This window comes from Ambystoma mexicanum, chromosome 7q (assembly GCF_040938575.1).
Source record: "Ambystoma mexicanum isolate Mex_15411 chromosome 7q, UKY_AmexF1_1, whole genome shotgun sequence".
NCBI lineage: Eukaryota > Metazoa > Chordata > Amphibia > Caudata > Ambystomatidae > Ambystoma > Ambystoma mexicanum.
This window is the reverse complement of record NC_090941.1, coordinates 1,158,648,620-1,158,665,379: the sequence shown is the minus strand read 5'-3', so window position 1 is coordinate 1,158,665,379 and position 16,760 is coordinate 1,158,648,620. Positions and strand designations below refer to the sequence as shown.

The following is a 16,760-nucleotide window of genomic DNA, read 5'->3' as shown; positions in this document are numbered from 1 at the left end:
CGTAATATGTAACAACTGTTAATTGCATAAAGTCTGTCTTCTACCAGGTTCACCACCTGCTTTGAAAGTAATACTTTATACTGTTAAGAAAACATACTTAAAGCACCATCCCAGTGACCGCATCCATGTTAATGAATAAATCAGACAAGCTGCTGAATTGTGGGCTACTTCAAGGGGCTGCAACTGGTATTTGGGACAACCTACCAGGAGCCCATTGCAGTAGTCCAGCCTAGGCAAACATAGGGTGCCTACCACTATCGATCAGTCTCCTTCCTTAATATGGGGGAGAAGGGGCTTCAGCATTTTCAATTGGAAACCAATGATGATTTGATCTGATTTGGAGGTGGGGGAACATCCTGGAGAATTCGCCCAAAGGTCTTTCCTTCACCTTACCTTCAGAAATGAGGGGATTGACTCTGGGCAGAATTACTGCCCACAGGCAAAGGCTCCAAAACAAACATTTGGACTTAATCCCCCCCCCCTCCTGCCAGTCATAGCTTGGCAGATTTGCCACTGAATAAGTAATGCTGACAGGTAAAGAGTAAGGCACGTGATAAGGACACCTGCCTGGTTCTGGGGACCACAAAGGGAATGACTAAGGGGGTTGGGTGCCCCCAGTAAGGCAATGAAGGGTTTGGCATGGGGATGGACTGCCGTGGATTCCTGCCTGTAAACACAAAGAGGCGCTGCAGCACAAGCCCATCTCTCCCAGAGCTCCAGTAGAATCATAGGCGTCCTCCAGGCACTTTGCATCTAAAGTCCATCAGGCCACGCACCAGTTCAGGGCCAGTTCAGGGCCAGTTCAGGGCCAGTCCACCCTCACTGCTCACAAAGACAGCAGCACTCTCGGCGGCAGCCGGAAGCCCTTACATGACACTAGGATCCATCCTCTCTTAGAGAAAGACTTTCCAGTCAATAGCAGCAGTGTCTGCTTAGACACAGTCTCCACTTCGTACACGACACCAAGCAAATGATCCCACAGAGTTCATGGACCCAATGCTGCAACTCTATGGTTCCCTGAATCCTGATCCAACAACTCAGGAAGGAACGGTAGGGATCATTTCCAGGACATGTTATTAGTCCTCTCCTCGGGAGCATCCCATAGACAGTAGCTTGCACCACCCCGCCGCGCACTGGTCACACAAGTACACCATTTCCCTGCGATGAAGGGATGTCTTCATCTTCATCTTCATTGTGATTAATGAATCATGTTTATACCTACAGTGAACCACAACAGATTTGACCCTGACAGTTCCTCCACGTTCCAGTACACCAACGACCCTATTGCGATTCACTACGGGACAGGAAGCATGACTGGGGTCATTGGGTACGACACTGTCCAGGTATGAGGGGCAGAGGCCGGTATTCTACTGAAGGATGTCTCAATCTGCATCTGTCTCTCTGGAGTCTGACCTCCCTTTTCTTTCGCCTTAGGTTGGAAGTCTTGTGGTCACCGAGCAGGCCTTTGGGGTTTGCACCACTGAAGCCCCATTCTTTCACAAGATGCCGTACGATGGGATCTTGGGGATGGCGTACCCGCAGGACGCTCATGATCGCGCCACCCCTGTCTTTGACAACATGTGGAATCAGGGCCTTCTGCCAGAGGATCTCTTCTCTGTCTACCTGAGCGAGTAGGTCATGTTTACCCAAATATGTCAAGAGATCAGAGGATATTAACAGCAATCATTGGCATTAAGAGGTTAATAATAGTTACACTTAAAGGAGAGCTTTCAGTTCACGAGTCCATCAGCCTTAAGTATTTCCAATGTTAAAGTCATTTCATGCAGTGACATGCCCTAGCAACATGGCAGAACATGCGTGCCATGAATCCAAACTAGGAACGTTAGAAACACAATAACCCTTGGGTTCTGATTGAGGCAAACGACCAGGTGCCCTTGTGAGCATAAGGTATGGGTTTCTCTGAGTGCAATCACCTTTTGGGTAAGAAGCCTGAAGAGGGTTTATATTACAATGCTTGAACATTAAGGATGGGGAAGCCAGGTGGAGATTTCCAGAACCCAGACTTAGGTGTTGATGACACAACTTAGTGTACCAAGGGACCGGAGATGATATTAAGTTACCAGTGTAGTATCGGAAAAATGACTTCAAGCAGTGACGAGAGAAAGCAGAGTTTATCTCAGGTAGAGGATCTGGGACAGGGCAGTCCTAGGGAATTCTGGGTAATGTGTGATTTAAGCACACGTTATGCAAAGGTATTGTGGTTAAGATAATTGTGCCAGAGTAGAATGTTGTTAAGATAAGGGCCAAGGAAGCAGCAGCTAACGAAACACAATGTGATTAATGAACAAGGATGGCAACAGAGATGGCAACATTGATGGCAGCAGCCATGCAGTTCTCAACACAGTCTGGTGGGCACTGCAATTGCAACATACGAGGAGGGGGTGCCCTTCCTGATGCTGCGATGCAGGAGAAGCCCCATGGGAGAGACAGATCTTCCGTCCAGAGAGATCTCCTGAGAAGCCCGACGATGCACAAAGAAAGGAAGGTGGGGGATCTCATGCAGACCCAGTGGTTTAGATGAAGCTGCGCCTTACAGTGAATATCAGCTCAGCAATGGGATGAGAGTTGCACAGACATGTTTGTAGACAGTGTGTTTGTGAGTCGGCGATGTGGGACCCATAAAAACGGTGATGGGTTTATGGCTGAGAGAGAATCAAAGACATGACGAGCTTGGAGGCAAGAGAGGGGAAAAGGATGCAAGGTCAACATGGGTAATTACACCTGGTGGTCTTAATGCGGGACAACCATTAGAATTAAAAAATATCCTTAAGCACCAATGGCCAGTTCTGTTTATGAGTCTAGTAGGTCTTGTACAGGCAAGAGAGACTGAATGAACTCCCTTTTAGAAACAGGTAATGCCAGGGCAAAATGGGTGCTGAAGCAATATTAACTTAGAGTACCCAAGAAACGTATGATGATCAAATGAGAAGACCAGGGAAAGCTAGATGTGCACATCTGCAGGAGTTGTAAACATTCCAATCCCAGTGTAAACATCCCCATCCCAGTGTAAACATTTCCATCCCAGTGTAAACATTCCCATCACAGTGTAAACATTCACATCCCAGTGCGGTAAACAAAAGGATCTCTGCTCCCTGATCCACTCACTCCACGGTCCAGAGAGCATCTTTGCTCCCTGCTCCACTCACTCCACTGTCCAGAGAGAGGTGTTCAATGATCCACTCACTCCACTGTCCAGAGTGCATCGCTACTCCCTGATCCACTCCCTCCACTGTCCAGAAAGTTGTGCTCCCTGATCCACTCACTCCACTGTCCAGAGAGCATCTTTGCTCCCTGATCCACTCACTCCACTGTCCAGAGTGCGGTGCTCCCTGCTCCACTCACTCCACTGTCCAGAGAGAGGTGTTCCATGATCCACTCACTCCACTGTCCAGAGTGCATCGCTACTCCCTGATCCACTCCCTCCACTGTCCAGAAAGTTGTGCTCCCTGATCCACTCACTCCACTGTCCAGAGAGCATCTTTGCTCCCTGATCCACTCACTCCACTGTCCAGAGTGCGGTGCTCCCTGATCCACTCACTCCACTGTCCAGAGAGCATGTCTGCTCCCTGATCCACTCACTCCACTGTCCAGAGAGCGGTGCTTCCTGATCCACTCACTCCACTGTCCAGAGAGCGGTGCTCCCTGATCCACTCACTCCACTGTCCAGAGTGCGGTGCTCCCTGATCCACTCACTCCACTGTCCAGAGAGCATGTCTGCTCCCTGATCCACTCACTCCACTGTCCAGAGAGTGGTGCTCCCTGATCCATTCACTCCACTGTCCAGAGAGCGGTGCTTCCTGATCCACTCACTCCACCGTCCAGAGAGTGGTCCTTCAAAAGACATAAACTATGAACATCTTGGATCCATCGCAGGAATCACGTGAGGGGCAAAGTGAAGGTATTAATGCACAGTTATTTCAGGTGGGGAGGAGCATAGGAGGAAAACTGACTTTCCATGAGGTGAAAACAAGGAACTCTTGCATGTATTGTCTTGTAAGGTGCAAACTCATGGGGGTACCGCTTCAAAGCACAGCATTTATGACATCCACAGCAGGTGGCATTTGACTATAATGGTAGGTGTCGGTGATGTTGGCAACGCAGGAGCTTAAGCCAGGCTGAACGTGCAGGCCCAGGGTTCCTGGTAAAGGCGCCATGGTGCCCTGTGTGCAGATCCATCGCTGGCTGCCTGAGTAACCCGCTCTTCCTCTTCACAGGGACGGAGACAGTGGGAGCGTAATGATACTCGGAGGAATCGACTCGTCTTACTACTCAGGGGATCTGAACTGGGTGCCCGTCTCCCGTCAGCGCTACTGGCAGATCACCATGGACAGGTGAGTCCCAGGTGGGGTTAGCAAGCGTGGGTCTGAGCTCCTCGAATTCCCCCTGCAAACGTTTCCCTATCGGCAGCTTGCGGCATCTCTAAGCCAAGCAGGCTGCGCCGGAGGCAAGTGGCATTCAGCGGTGCCAAGGCTCCATTCAGAACAGCCTGAGCGCTGCATCGCCCGTGACCCCTGTGCCTGGTGTGTGAGCCGAGAGTTCACACACCCCTGTCCTCTGACACGAACGTGCACCTGCAGAATGTCACGCACCTCCCTCTCGCCCTCCTTCACAACTGCTGCAATTGCCTCCATGCACATAGAAAGGTGGCTTGGCTCCGGGCACCCTTCGCATGTATCCGTGTTGGCAAGCTTCCTTTGGGGGACATGTTCATTCATGAATGGACAAACATGAGTTTCCTTTCATGAATGGATTGAAATATGTGTTCAACCATTAGGAACTGCCCCACTACATACTTGTGTGTGCGCGACTGGTGATATTAGCATGGTAGGCAAACTAGCCCCACAAATAGTGCCCCCCCCCCCTGTGGGTGTAGCACCAATAGCAAAGCATCTGTGTAATATTAGCCCATCTTCCTGTCGCCAATTGGCTCTTAAATATATATATATATATTGATGTCATGAGAAGCCGGTTCTCAGTTTGTGATGAGCACATTTTAGGAAGCATGCAACTTTGGTTCCGAAGGCTGGCATTTCACCCTGCGGCTACCAGGGTGTCTTTGCCCTGTGCATGGACTATGCCCGTAGGACTATATAGATGTTGGTGTCTGAGTCACTCAGCAGTTGGGCCGCAGGTCAGATGGGGGGGGGGTCGCCACTGTCACCACATGCTATCTGCCGAACATATGCACTGTGAGTTTGTTTGGCAAGTAGCGCAGCGAAGGCTTGACTGGACCAGTTGGTACCCTCTGGATCATTCTCTTAAACTGCCACCACTGGACTCAGTGCGGTCTGATGAGCAGGTCACGGGGTCTGACATGGGCGTTGCTCATTACCGTTGTGGATTATCGCAGCATTTGGCCCTTTGTTTTTCCCAGTAGGAATGGTTCAGCAATCGGTCGGGGAGGCAAACTCTAAAAGGCATTCCCCATTCCCTCAACAGTTGCCTGGAAAATCCTACATTCTGACGGTACCTAGGGGTGGCTGAGGGTACCTGGGGATGGCTGAGGGTACCTGGGGATGGCTGTGGGTACCTGGGGATGGCTGAAGACACCTGGGGATGGCTGTGGGTACCTGGGGATGGCTGAGGGTACCTGGGGATGGCTGAGGGTACCTGGGGATGGCTGTGTTGTTGGGGGCACTTTGTTGGTGGTCGCAGGAGTTGGACCTGGCACTACCATCTATGGCTTTAGGGTGCATCAGCACCCATTCTGCTGCTGGCCTTAGTGGCGGGACCTGGACTCATTGCTGGTGGCTGCCCCGCGGCACGGCGGTGGTACAGTAGGGTTCTTGATTGTCCTTCGTCGGATAACTTCCATCACTTATTTCATTCCTTGCAAGCCTGCTAGTCGGGTTCCTCCAGAAGGGTCCTGTGGCCTGGTTTTCTTGCAGTGCTGCTGTTCAGCGGGGTGGCATGTCACAACTCTGCTCTGCTTGCGACCTCCTCGTATACCATCATCCCCACTTGCATGGGTGGTAAGTCTTCACCTACCGGCTATTCTTTCCCCAGAAATGCATCTTTCCATATATTTGGGATATCATAGAGGCCTTGGATTGTTCTCAAGGACGGATCGCCTATATCCGCAGACCAAGAAGTACAAGGAGCTTGTGGTGGCCCAGACCATACACCCTCCTGAAGACCATACACCCTCCCGATGACCATACACCCTCCTGATCACCATGCACCCTCCTGATGACCATACACCCTCCTGATGACCATGCACCCTCCTGATGACCATACACCCTCCTGATGACCATGCACCCTCTTGATGACCATACACCCTCCTGATGACCATGCACCCTCCTGATGACCACACACCCTCCTGGTGACTATGCACCCTCCTGATGACCATACACCCTCCTGGTGACCATGCACCCTCCTGATGACCATACACCCTCCTGATGACCCTGCACCCTCCTGATGACCATGCACCCTCCTGATGACCATACACCCTCCCGATGACCATACACCCTCCTGGTGACCATGCACCCTCCCGATGACCATACACCTTCCTGATGACCATACATCCTCCCGATGACCATACACCCTCCTGGTGACCATGCACCCTCCTGATGACCATGCACCCTCCTGATGACCATGCACCCTCCCGATGACCATTCACCTTCCCGATGACCATACAGCCTCCCGATGACCATACACCCTCCCGATGACCATACATCCTCCCGATGACCATACACCCTCCTGATGACCATGCACCCTCCCGATGACCATTCACCTTCCCGATGACCATACAGCCTCCCGATGACCATACACCCTCCCGATGACCATACATCCTCCTGATGACCATACACCCTCCTGATGACCATGCACCCTCCTGATAACCATACACCCTCCCGATGACCATACACCCTCCTGAAGACCATACACCCTCCCGATGACCATGCACCTTCCTGATGACCATACACCCTCCTGATGACCATACACCCTCCTGAAGACCATACACCCTCCCGATGACCATACACCCTCCCGATGACCATAAACCTTCCTGATGACCATACATCCTCCTGATGACCATACACCCTCCTGGTGACCATGCACCCTCCTGATGACCATGCACCCTCCTGATGACCATGCACCCTCCCGATGACCATTCACCTTCCCGATGACCATACAGCCTCCCGATGACCATACACCCTCCCGATGACCATACACCATCCTGATGACCATACACCCTCCTGATGACCATACACCCTCTCGATGACCATACACCCTCCTGATCACCATACACCCTCCTGATGACCATGCACCCTCCTGATGACCATACACCTTCCTGATGACCATACACCCTCCTGGATGTGGGTACCTAGGGATGGCTCAGGGTACCTGGGGATGGCTGTGGGTACCTGGGGATGGCTGAGGTACCTGGGGATGGCTGAGGGTACCTGGGGATGGCTGTGGGTACCTGGGGATGGCTGAAGGTACCTGGGGATGGCTGAGGGTACCTGGGGATGGCTGTGGGTACCTCGGGATGGCTGAAGACACCTGGGGATGGCTGTGGGTACCTGGGGATGGCTGAGGGTACCTGTGGATGGCTGAGGGTACCTGGGGATGGCTGTGTTGTTGGGGGCACTTTGTTGGTGGTCGCAGGAGTTGGACCTGGCACTACCATCTATGGCTTTAGGGTGCATCAGCACCCATTCTGCTGCTGGCCTTAGTGGCGGGACCTGGACTCATTGCTGGTGGCTGCCCCGCGGCACGGCGGTGGTACAGTAGGGTTCTTGATTGTCCTTCGTCGGATAACTTCCATCACCTATTTCATTCCTTGCAAGCCTGCTAGTCGGGTTCCTCCAGAAGGGTCCTGTGGCCTGGATTTCTTGCAGTGCTGCTGTTCACCCTCCTGATGACCATGCACCCTCCTGATGACCATGCACCCTCCTGATGACCATACACACTCCCGATGACCATACACCCTCCTGATGACCATGCACCCTCCCGATGACCATACACCTTCCTGATGACCATACATCCTCCCGATGACCATACACCCTCCTAGTGACCATGCACCCTCCTGATGACCATGCACCCTCCTGATGACCATGCACCCTCCCGATGACCATTCACCTTCCCGATGACCATACAGCCTCCCGATGACCATACACCCTCCCGATGACCATACATCCTCCCGATGACCATACACCCTCCTGATGACCATGCACCCTCCCGATGACCATTCACCTTCCCGATGACCATACAGCCTCCCGATGACCATACACCCTCCCGATGACCATACATCCTCCTGATGACCATGCACCCTCCTGATGACCATACACCCTCCCGATGACCATACACCCTCCTGAAGACCATACACCCTCCCGATGACCATGCACCTTCCTGATGACCATACACCCTCCTGATGACCATACACCCTCCTGAAGACCATACACCCTCCCGATGACCATACACCCTCCCGATGACCATAAACCTTCCTGATGACCATACATCCTCCTGATGACCATACACCCTCCTGGTGACCATGCACCCTCCTGATGACCATGCACCCTCCTGATGACCATGCACCCTCCCGATGACCATTCACCTTCCCGATGACCATACAGCCTCCCGATGACCATACACCCTCCCGATGACCATACACCATCCTGATGACCATACACCCTCCTGATGACCATACACCCTCTCGATGACCATACACCCTCCTGATGACCATACACCCTCCTGATGACCATGCACCCTCCTGATGACCATACACCTTCCTGATGACCATACATCCTCCTGATGACCATGCACCCTCCTGGTGACCATGCACCCTCCTGATGACCATGCACCCTCCTGATGACCATACACCCTCCTGATGACCATGCACCCTCCCGATGACCATTCACCTTCCCGATGACCATACAGCCTCCCGATGACCATACACCCTCCTGATGACCATACATCCTCCCGATGACCATACACCTTCCCGATGACCATACAGCCTCCCGATGACCATACACCCTCCCAATGACCATACATCCTCCTGATGACCATACACCCTCCTGATGTCCATGCACCCTCCTGATGACCATACACCCTCCCGATGACCATACACCCTCCTGAAGACCATACACCCTCCCGATGACCATGCACCTTCCCGATGACCATACACCCTCCCGATGACCATACACCCTCCTGAAGACCATACACCCTCCCGATGACCATACACTACACCCTCCCGATGACCATAAACCTTCCTGATGACCATACATCCTCCTGATGACCATACACCCTCCTGGTGACCATGCACCCTCCTGATGACCATGCACCCTCCTGATGACCATGCACCCTCCCGATGACCATTCACCTTCCCGATGACCATACAGCCTCCCGATGACCATACACCCTCCCGATGACCATACACCATCCTGATGACCATACACCCTCCTGATGACCATACACCCTCTCGATGACCATACACCCTCCCGATGACCATACACCCTCCTGAAGACCATACACCCTCCCGATGACCATACGTCCTCCTGATGACCATACACCCTCCCGATGACCATGCACCCTCCCGATGACCATACACCCTCCCGATGACCATACACCCTCCCGAAGACCATACACCCTCCCGATGACCATGCACCTTCCCGATGACCATACACCCTCCCGATGACCATACACCCTCCTGATGACCATACACCCTCCCGATGACCATACACCCTCCCGATGACCATAAACCTTCCTGATGACCATACATCCTCCTGATGACCATACACCCTCCTGGTGACCATGCACCCTCCTGATGACCATGCACCCTCCTGATGACCATGCACCCTCCCGATGACCATTCACCTTCCCGATGACCATACAGCCTCCCGATGACCATACACCCTCCCGATGACCATGCACCCTCCTGATGACCATAAACCTTCCTGATGACCATACACCCTCCTGATGACCATGCACCCTCCCAATGACCATACACCCTCCCGATGACCATACACCCTCCCGATGCTGGTTATTACTATGTCCTTGTGTCATTTTCACTCAGATCAGGTGCGGTTCTTACCTACTTTCTTCCTGGGGTCAAGACAGTGTCACACACTCGGGGGCAGGGGCATGTGCTTCCTGAGTGTCAAGTGGCCTCAGACCACTCACTGGCTGCTGCATCGCGTGCAACCACTCCATGTATCATCCCCAGCATCCGCAGACATCCCAAATGCAGCAGGTCCAATTACCACCAATGCATATACCTGCTGCATGTATCACCATCCAGTGCACCGCGGCGGTGTCAGGTACCTAAACACCTGGCAGAATACAGCATCCAGCGGCCTTACCCTCGGCACCAGAAGTACTAAAGGCCAGCATCACATGTGTCATCCATGACTCAGCAGCTGAATCTGCTGCAGCCCCCTCATGCGTACCCTTCCCAGCACCACCATTGCATGCATATGCCACCCTGCAGTACACCAGCACCACCACGGGGGCGCCAGCTCTGCATTCACAAGCTTAGAGCCTGTTGGGTCCTTTGGACCCCATCAAGAGGCTGCCCAAAGGATGAAAGTGGTGCACAGCTTCTGCATGTCATCACCAACATGCGTGCACCTCCCCTGGCACAGAGGTAGATGTTCTGCATAGCCCCATTGGAATACATGACCCACTTTGTGATAAGGTCCTGTGTGGAGGTCAATGTCTCAATAGGAAGCATGGGAAGCAGTGTGTGACCTGGTGGTCCCAGAACGGGTGGGGGGCTCCGCTACCCGCAAGAGGGAAGTCCTGGACACCAGCTGGTTAGAGGCAGTTTGCTGTGTGGAGGCGTGGGGGGAGTTTGGGAATCTGTGGATGTTTAAAAGAGCAGGGGGTCCATGGTTACTATAGGTGGGGTGGCTGAGGAGTGGGTTTGTGATAGCCAAGACATTCTGGGAAGGCGCAGGAGGGAAGGGGTGGGCTAGACATGTCGCACAAAGTGGGCCTGGGGGGATGAAAGCCCCCGAGGGAATGAACATGCCACCCTTTGGGGGAGTGGCCTCCATTGGGCCATGGAAAGCACGTGTTGCTATGCTTTCACTCTGCCCTCTTCTCTCACCCCTCCCTCGCCTAGCCACCCTGGAACGGCGTTAAAAGATCAAAGAGGACGTCATGAGCGTCGGGTGAGCATGTGCCCCAAAGTTACTGTTCAGGGTAGGCTGAGGGTCAATAGTTGGGGGTCATGACCCCGGCCAAGGTCTATCAGACGCAAAGTGCAATGGGAATGAATGCGCGGTTATTTGTGGTTGCTCCAACAGGAAGGCCTGTGCCAGAGATGGTAGGCTGCTCTCCAAGCCTTCTGATTGGCTAGGGTCTGCTCTACATTGGCACCCACGTGCTCATAAACATGGATCCTCTGTCAGTGAGCATCTGAGGCCACACAAAGGTCACTCTATCAGAAGGAAACATGTATGTAGCATTGCACGTGTGCCAGGCACTGTACATCCTAGAGGGAGCAATAATAGCATGTGCAAAAGGTCATGTGTGTGGACTACGAATGCGTTCGCATATGTTGCAATGGTGCAGTGCTTCCTGCCAGACTGTGTATCCAATGTGCAACGTTGATGAGAGTCAATGCGATTCAGTCAACGAGTGAGGCGCGGGGTGCCGCGCACCACCCCTCTAACTCATATGCAATGCAGTCCTGGGCACAGGCGTGTGCTGAGTGCCTTTACTGCACCAATAGAGAATGCTTCATTGGTGCAGAGTGGTCCAGACAATGATAGGGGGGTTGGGGGGCAGGGGCGATCACACTTGGAGACAGCACGACCATCTCTCGCCACCTGGAACCAGAATCCGTGTTGAAGAGCACTTGACGATGGCGCCACTGGTGACCATTGTAGTGTGGTATGAGGTGACCACATGGTGGAGGCGCAGATGTCGTGGAGCGTGGGAGGGGGTAGGTGGGGGGTGAGATGCTTGTAGTGACCTGGTTTCCCTTTTTACCTTTGCAGTAGTGACTGGAATGTTGGGTGAGTGACATGGAACGCTGCCTGTGAGAATGTTGATGTGTGTTCTGAGTGTGTCAGTTGGAGATGTGTAGCCTACCTGAGAGGATGGCGGTGCATGTTGCCTGGAGCTCAGATGTGCTTGACAAGTTAAACCTAACATGATGTACTGGAACTTCAATAAAGAAGCAACTGGAACATCACCACATGTCAGAGTCATCAGTGGGAACCCAGAGCTTTACAATGCTCTGATGGCCTCACACTGTGATAAGATGTGGTCTGCATTGCCTTCAGATGTCTCGAGCCTTCACTTCTCGTGCTTCCTCCCCCAGTATCACCATGAATGGAAACGTCATCGCCTGTGATGGGGGTTGTCAAGCCATCGTGGACACCGGGACGTCGCTCATTGTTGGATCGGCGTCTGGGGTTGCAAGCATCCAAAATGCCATTGGAGCTACCCAGAATTCCAATGGGCATGTAAGTGTGGCAGGTGTGCACGTGCAGGGCCCATGCATAATAATAGCTCGCATTGGTGGAGAGCCAAAAAGATCTGCAAATTCAGTACTAAACTGCCAGGATCCCTGGAGCTTGTGGGGCCAGAATGTCAATGTCCTAAGTTATAGATGAATTCTTCTGTCTTTTTGATTGTCCTTGTAACTAAAAGCCCATGGCAGCAGGTGGTGCATAATTACATAAGTAAGACAATAATAGTGTAATGCTTGCACTAACGCGCAGAACCGCAGACGGTGCCACCAGGATTGGCCTATGATCCTCACATCTCCTTTTCTTTCTGCTTAGTATCAAGTGGACTGCGACTCCATAAGCTCGCTGCCCGACATCACCTTCAACATCAATGGGGTGGGGTACCCGGTGCCGGCCAGCGCCTACATCAACGAGGTAAGAGGTCTGCCTGAAAGGTGCAGGCAACTCCCCTGACTGCCAGAAGATGCTGCCAGGAGACTGTCCCCTGATGCGCCTCCCCACTCCACGCCAGAAGCTAAAGGGAGCAGGGATGGAGGCAACATCATCCGGTGTATGCACTTTGCTAGGCTTGGTGGTGTGTTTTTTAAGCTGGGAAATGTACCTGTCTTTACTCAGAGGACTTTAATGCTCGGAGGTAGAAGATCCGAGCGAGCATTCCCGAGAATCTAGTGGTATGGTAGGTGCTAGGTGAAGACATTCTTGCGACTGGCAGGTTCTGCCTGTGTGTCTCTTGGCCCTCCTTGTCTGCTAGGTGAAGGGACTGTACCAACTCTTGCGACTGGGAGGATCTGCCTGTGCGTCTCTTGGTCACCCTTGTCTGCTAGGTGAAGGGACTTTACCAACTCTTGCGACTGGGAGGTTCTGCCTGTGCATCTCTTGGTCACCCTTGTCTGCTAGGTGAAGGGACTGTACCAACTCTTGCGACTGGGAGGTTCTGCCTGTGCATCTCTTGGTCACCCTTGGCTGCTAGGTGAAGGAATTGTACCAACTCGTGTGACTGGGAGGTTCTGCCTGTGCGTCTCTTGGTCACCCTTGTCTGCTAGGTGAAGGGATTGTACCAACTCTTGCGACTGGGAGGTTCTGCCTGTGCATCTCTTGGTCACCCTTGTCTGCTAGATGAAGGGATTGTACCAACTCTTGCGACTGGGAGGTTCTGCCTGTGTGTCTCTTGGTCACCCTTGTCTGCTAGGTGAAGGGACTTTACCAACTCTTGCGACTGGGAGGTTCTGCCTGTGCGTCCCTTGGCCACCCTTGCCTGCTAGATGAAGGGATTGTATCAACTCTTGCGACTGACAGGTTCTGCCTGTGCGTCTCTTGGTCACCCTTGTCTGCTAGGTGAAGGAATTGTACCAACTCGTATGACTGGGAGGTTCTGCCTGTGCATCTCTTGGTCACCCTTGTCTGCTAGGTGAAGGGATTGTACCAACTCTTGCGACTGGGAGGTTCTGCTGTGCATCTCTTGGTCACCCTTGTCTGCTAGGTGAAGGGACTTTACCAACTCTTGCGACTGGGAGGTTCTGCCTGTGCGTCTCTTGGTCACCCTTGTCTGCTAGGTGAAGGAATTGTACCAACTCGTGTGACTGGTAGGTTCTGCCTGTGCATCTCTTGGTCACCCTTGTCTGATAGGTGAAGGGATTGTACCAACTCTTGCGACTGGGAGGTTCTGCCTGTGCATCTCTTGGTCACCCTTGTCTGCTAGGTGAAGGGACTGTACCAACTCGTACGACTGGGAGGTTCTTCCTGTGTGTCACTTGGCCACCCTTGCCTGCTAGGTGAAGGGATTGTACCAACTCTTGCGACTGTCAGGTTCTGCCTGTGTGTCCCTTGGCCACCCTTGCCTGCTTTGGGAAGGGATTTTACCAACTCCTGCGACTGGCAGATTCTGCCTGTGTGTCTCTTGCCCCCCCTTGTCTGCTAGATGAAGGGATTGTATCAACTCGTGCGACTGGCAGGTTCTGCCTGTGTGTCTCTTGGCACCCCTTGTCTGCTAGATGAAGGGATTGTATCAACTTGTGCGACTGGCAGGTTCTGCCTGTGTGTCTCTTGGCCCCCCTTGTCTGCTATATGAAGGAATTGTATCAACTCTTGCAACTGGCAGGTTCTGCCTGTGTTTCTCTTTCCCACCCTTGTCTGCTTTGGGAAGGGATTTTACCAAATCCTGCGACTGGCAGGTTGTGACTGTGTGTCTCTTGGCCACCCTTGCCTGCTAGGTGAAGGGATTTTACCAACTCCTGCGACTGGCAGGTTCTGCCTGTGTGTCCCTTGGCCACCCTTACCTGCTAGATGAAGGGATTGTACCAACTCTTGCGACTGTCAAGTTCTGCCTGTGTGTCAATTGGCCACCCTTGCCTGCTAGGTGAAGGGATTTTACCAACTCCTGCGACTGGCAGGTTCTGCCTGTGTGTCTCTTGGCCCCCCTTGTCTGCTAGATGAAGGGATTGTACCAACTCCTGCGACTGGCAGGTTCTGCCTGTGTGTCTCTTGGCCCCCCTTGTCTGCTAGATGAAGGGATTGTACCAACTCTTGCGACTGTCAGGTTCTGCCTGTGTGCCCCTTGGCCACCCTTGCCTGCTAGGGGAAGGGATTTTACCAACTCTTGCGACTGTCAGGTTCTGCCTGTGTGTCCCTTGGCCACCCTTGCCTGCTAGATGAAGGGATTGTATCAACTCGTGAGACTGGCAGGTTCTGCCTGTGTGTCTCTTGGCCCCCCTTGTCTGCTAGATGAAGGGATTGTATCAACTCGTGAGACTGGCAGGTTCTGCCTGTGTGTCTCTTGGTCCCACTTGTCTGCTAGATTAAGGGATTGTACCAACTCTTGGTATTGGCAGGTTCTGCCTGTGTGTCTCTTGGCCCCCCTTGTCTGCTAGGTGAAGGGATTGTACCAACTCTTGGTATTGGCAGGTTCTGCCTGTGTGTCGCTTGGCCCCCCTTGCCTGCTAGATGAAGGGATTGTACCAACTCCTGCGACTGGCAGGTTCTGCCTGTGTGTCCCTTGGCCCCCCTTGCCTGCTAGATGAAGGGATTGTACCAACTCTTGCGACTGTCAGGTTCTGCCTGTGTGCCCCTTGGCCACCCTTGCCTGCTAGGGAAAGGGATTTTACCAACTCTTGCGACTGTCAGGTTCTGCCTGTGTGTCCCTTGGCCACCCTTGCCTGCTAGATGAAGGGATTGTATCAACTCTTGTGACTGGCAGGTTCTGCCTGTGTTTCTCTTTGCCATATAAGGTTGAAACTGCATGATGTTTGCCATACATGTTGCGTTTTGAAATAAGTCTACTGCCCTGTGCTTCCCCCCCAGAGTCTTACTGCTTGATCAGTAGCCGGGAGTACAGCATTTTAGATAACTAACTATACAAGCATATAAAGTACTACAGTATAATGTTTCTGATAAAATATAGATTCCAAACCTATTATGAAAATATATTCAACACAACTTCACACAAGAAAAGAAAAACTAGGAAGTCACTGACATCTCTTTTTGTACAAACATAGAGCCACAAGGACTTCACAGCAAAAGACTAAGGGCCTGATTCACAGAAGTGTTTTATAATGGGGCAATCCCATGGCAAAGGCTCTGTGAATCAGCTGCTAAATATCAGACTCATATACCCACTGCCCATATAAAATAAAACATTCAGCAAACATTCCGGCATAATTGTAAGCAGAGTAGCTTATCACATCCTGTGTTAACCGATGATGACCATTAAATGCATCTTAATGCAATGCAAGCACCAGGCCACATGATGCTTGAATTGAAAAAAATGATATGTCATTGAAGAATAATCATGTTCCTGACGAATATCGATCACCTTCCACGCCCCCCAACCAGAAAAAAAATACTCCCTATGCATCCCCTAACACCCTCCACCCCAACCCCTGTCCATCAACTCACCTTAACACAGCCCAGAACACCATCCATTATTCAAGTTCCTCCCCCATCTCCAGCGTCATTTCCTCCAGACTTCTCTGCCACAGACTGGTGGGATGAGTGGGTGAAGGGGGGACCTGCAGAGAGATACTCACTGCAGATTCACTACAGTGACTTGCTGAGTCAGAGTGAGGGCATGCTCCGGCTTCTCCGTGGTCCCAAACATCCCAGACACCACACTGAGATCCCATAGATCCAGTCAGCTAGGAGACCTGTGCCTATCCCCTCCTCAGCCAGCACCATTCTTTCCCTGGCTCTCCAGAGTGGAACACAGACAGCCCTGCCTCCTGTGCCCACTACCAAGTGGGCTCTTTATATGTACAAGCACCTCCGCCTGACTTTCTATCAGCTGCTCCTGGGACCCCTGCATTGATCCAGTCCCTGAAACCCCTT

General features: G+C 52.5%; 1 protein-coding gene across 1 annotated transcript in view; it reads left to right on the top strand.

The window, feature by feature from the left end:
* LOC138528237 (pepsin A-like) overlaps positions 1-16,760 on the top strand; it is a 36,635-nt gene that overhangs the window by 19,198 nt on the left and 677 nt on the right. Inside the window, exons 4-8 of the mRNA XM_069639693.1 lie at positions 1,225-1,343; positions 1,435-1,631; positions 4,236-4,352; positions 12,290-12,434; positions 12,756-12,854. Of these exons, the coding sequence (XP_069495794.1) occupies positions 1,225-1,343; positions 1,435-1,631; positions 4,236-4,352; positions 12,290-12,434; positions 12,756-12,854 (677 nt within the window). The remainder of the gene's footprint in view (positions 1-1,224; positions 1,344-1,434; positions 1,632-4,235; positions 4,353-12,289; positions 12,435-12,755; positions 12,855-16,760) is intronic.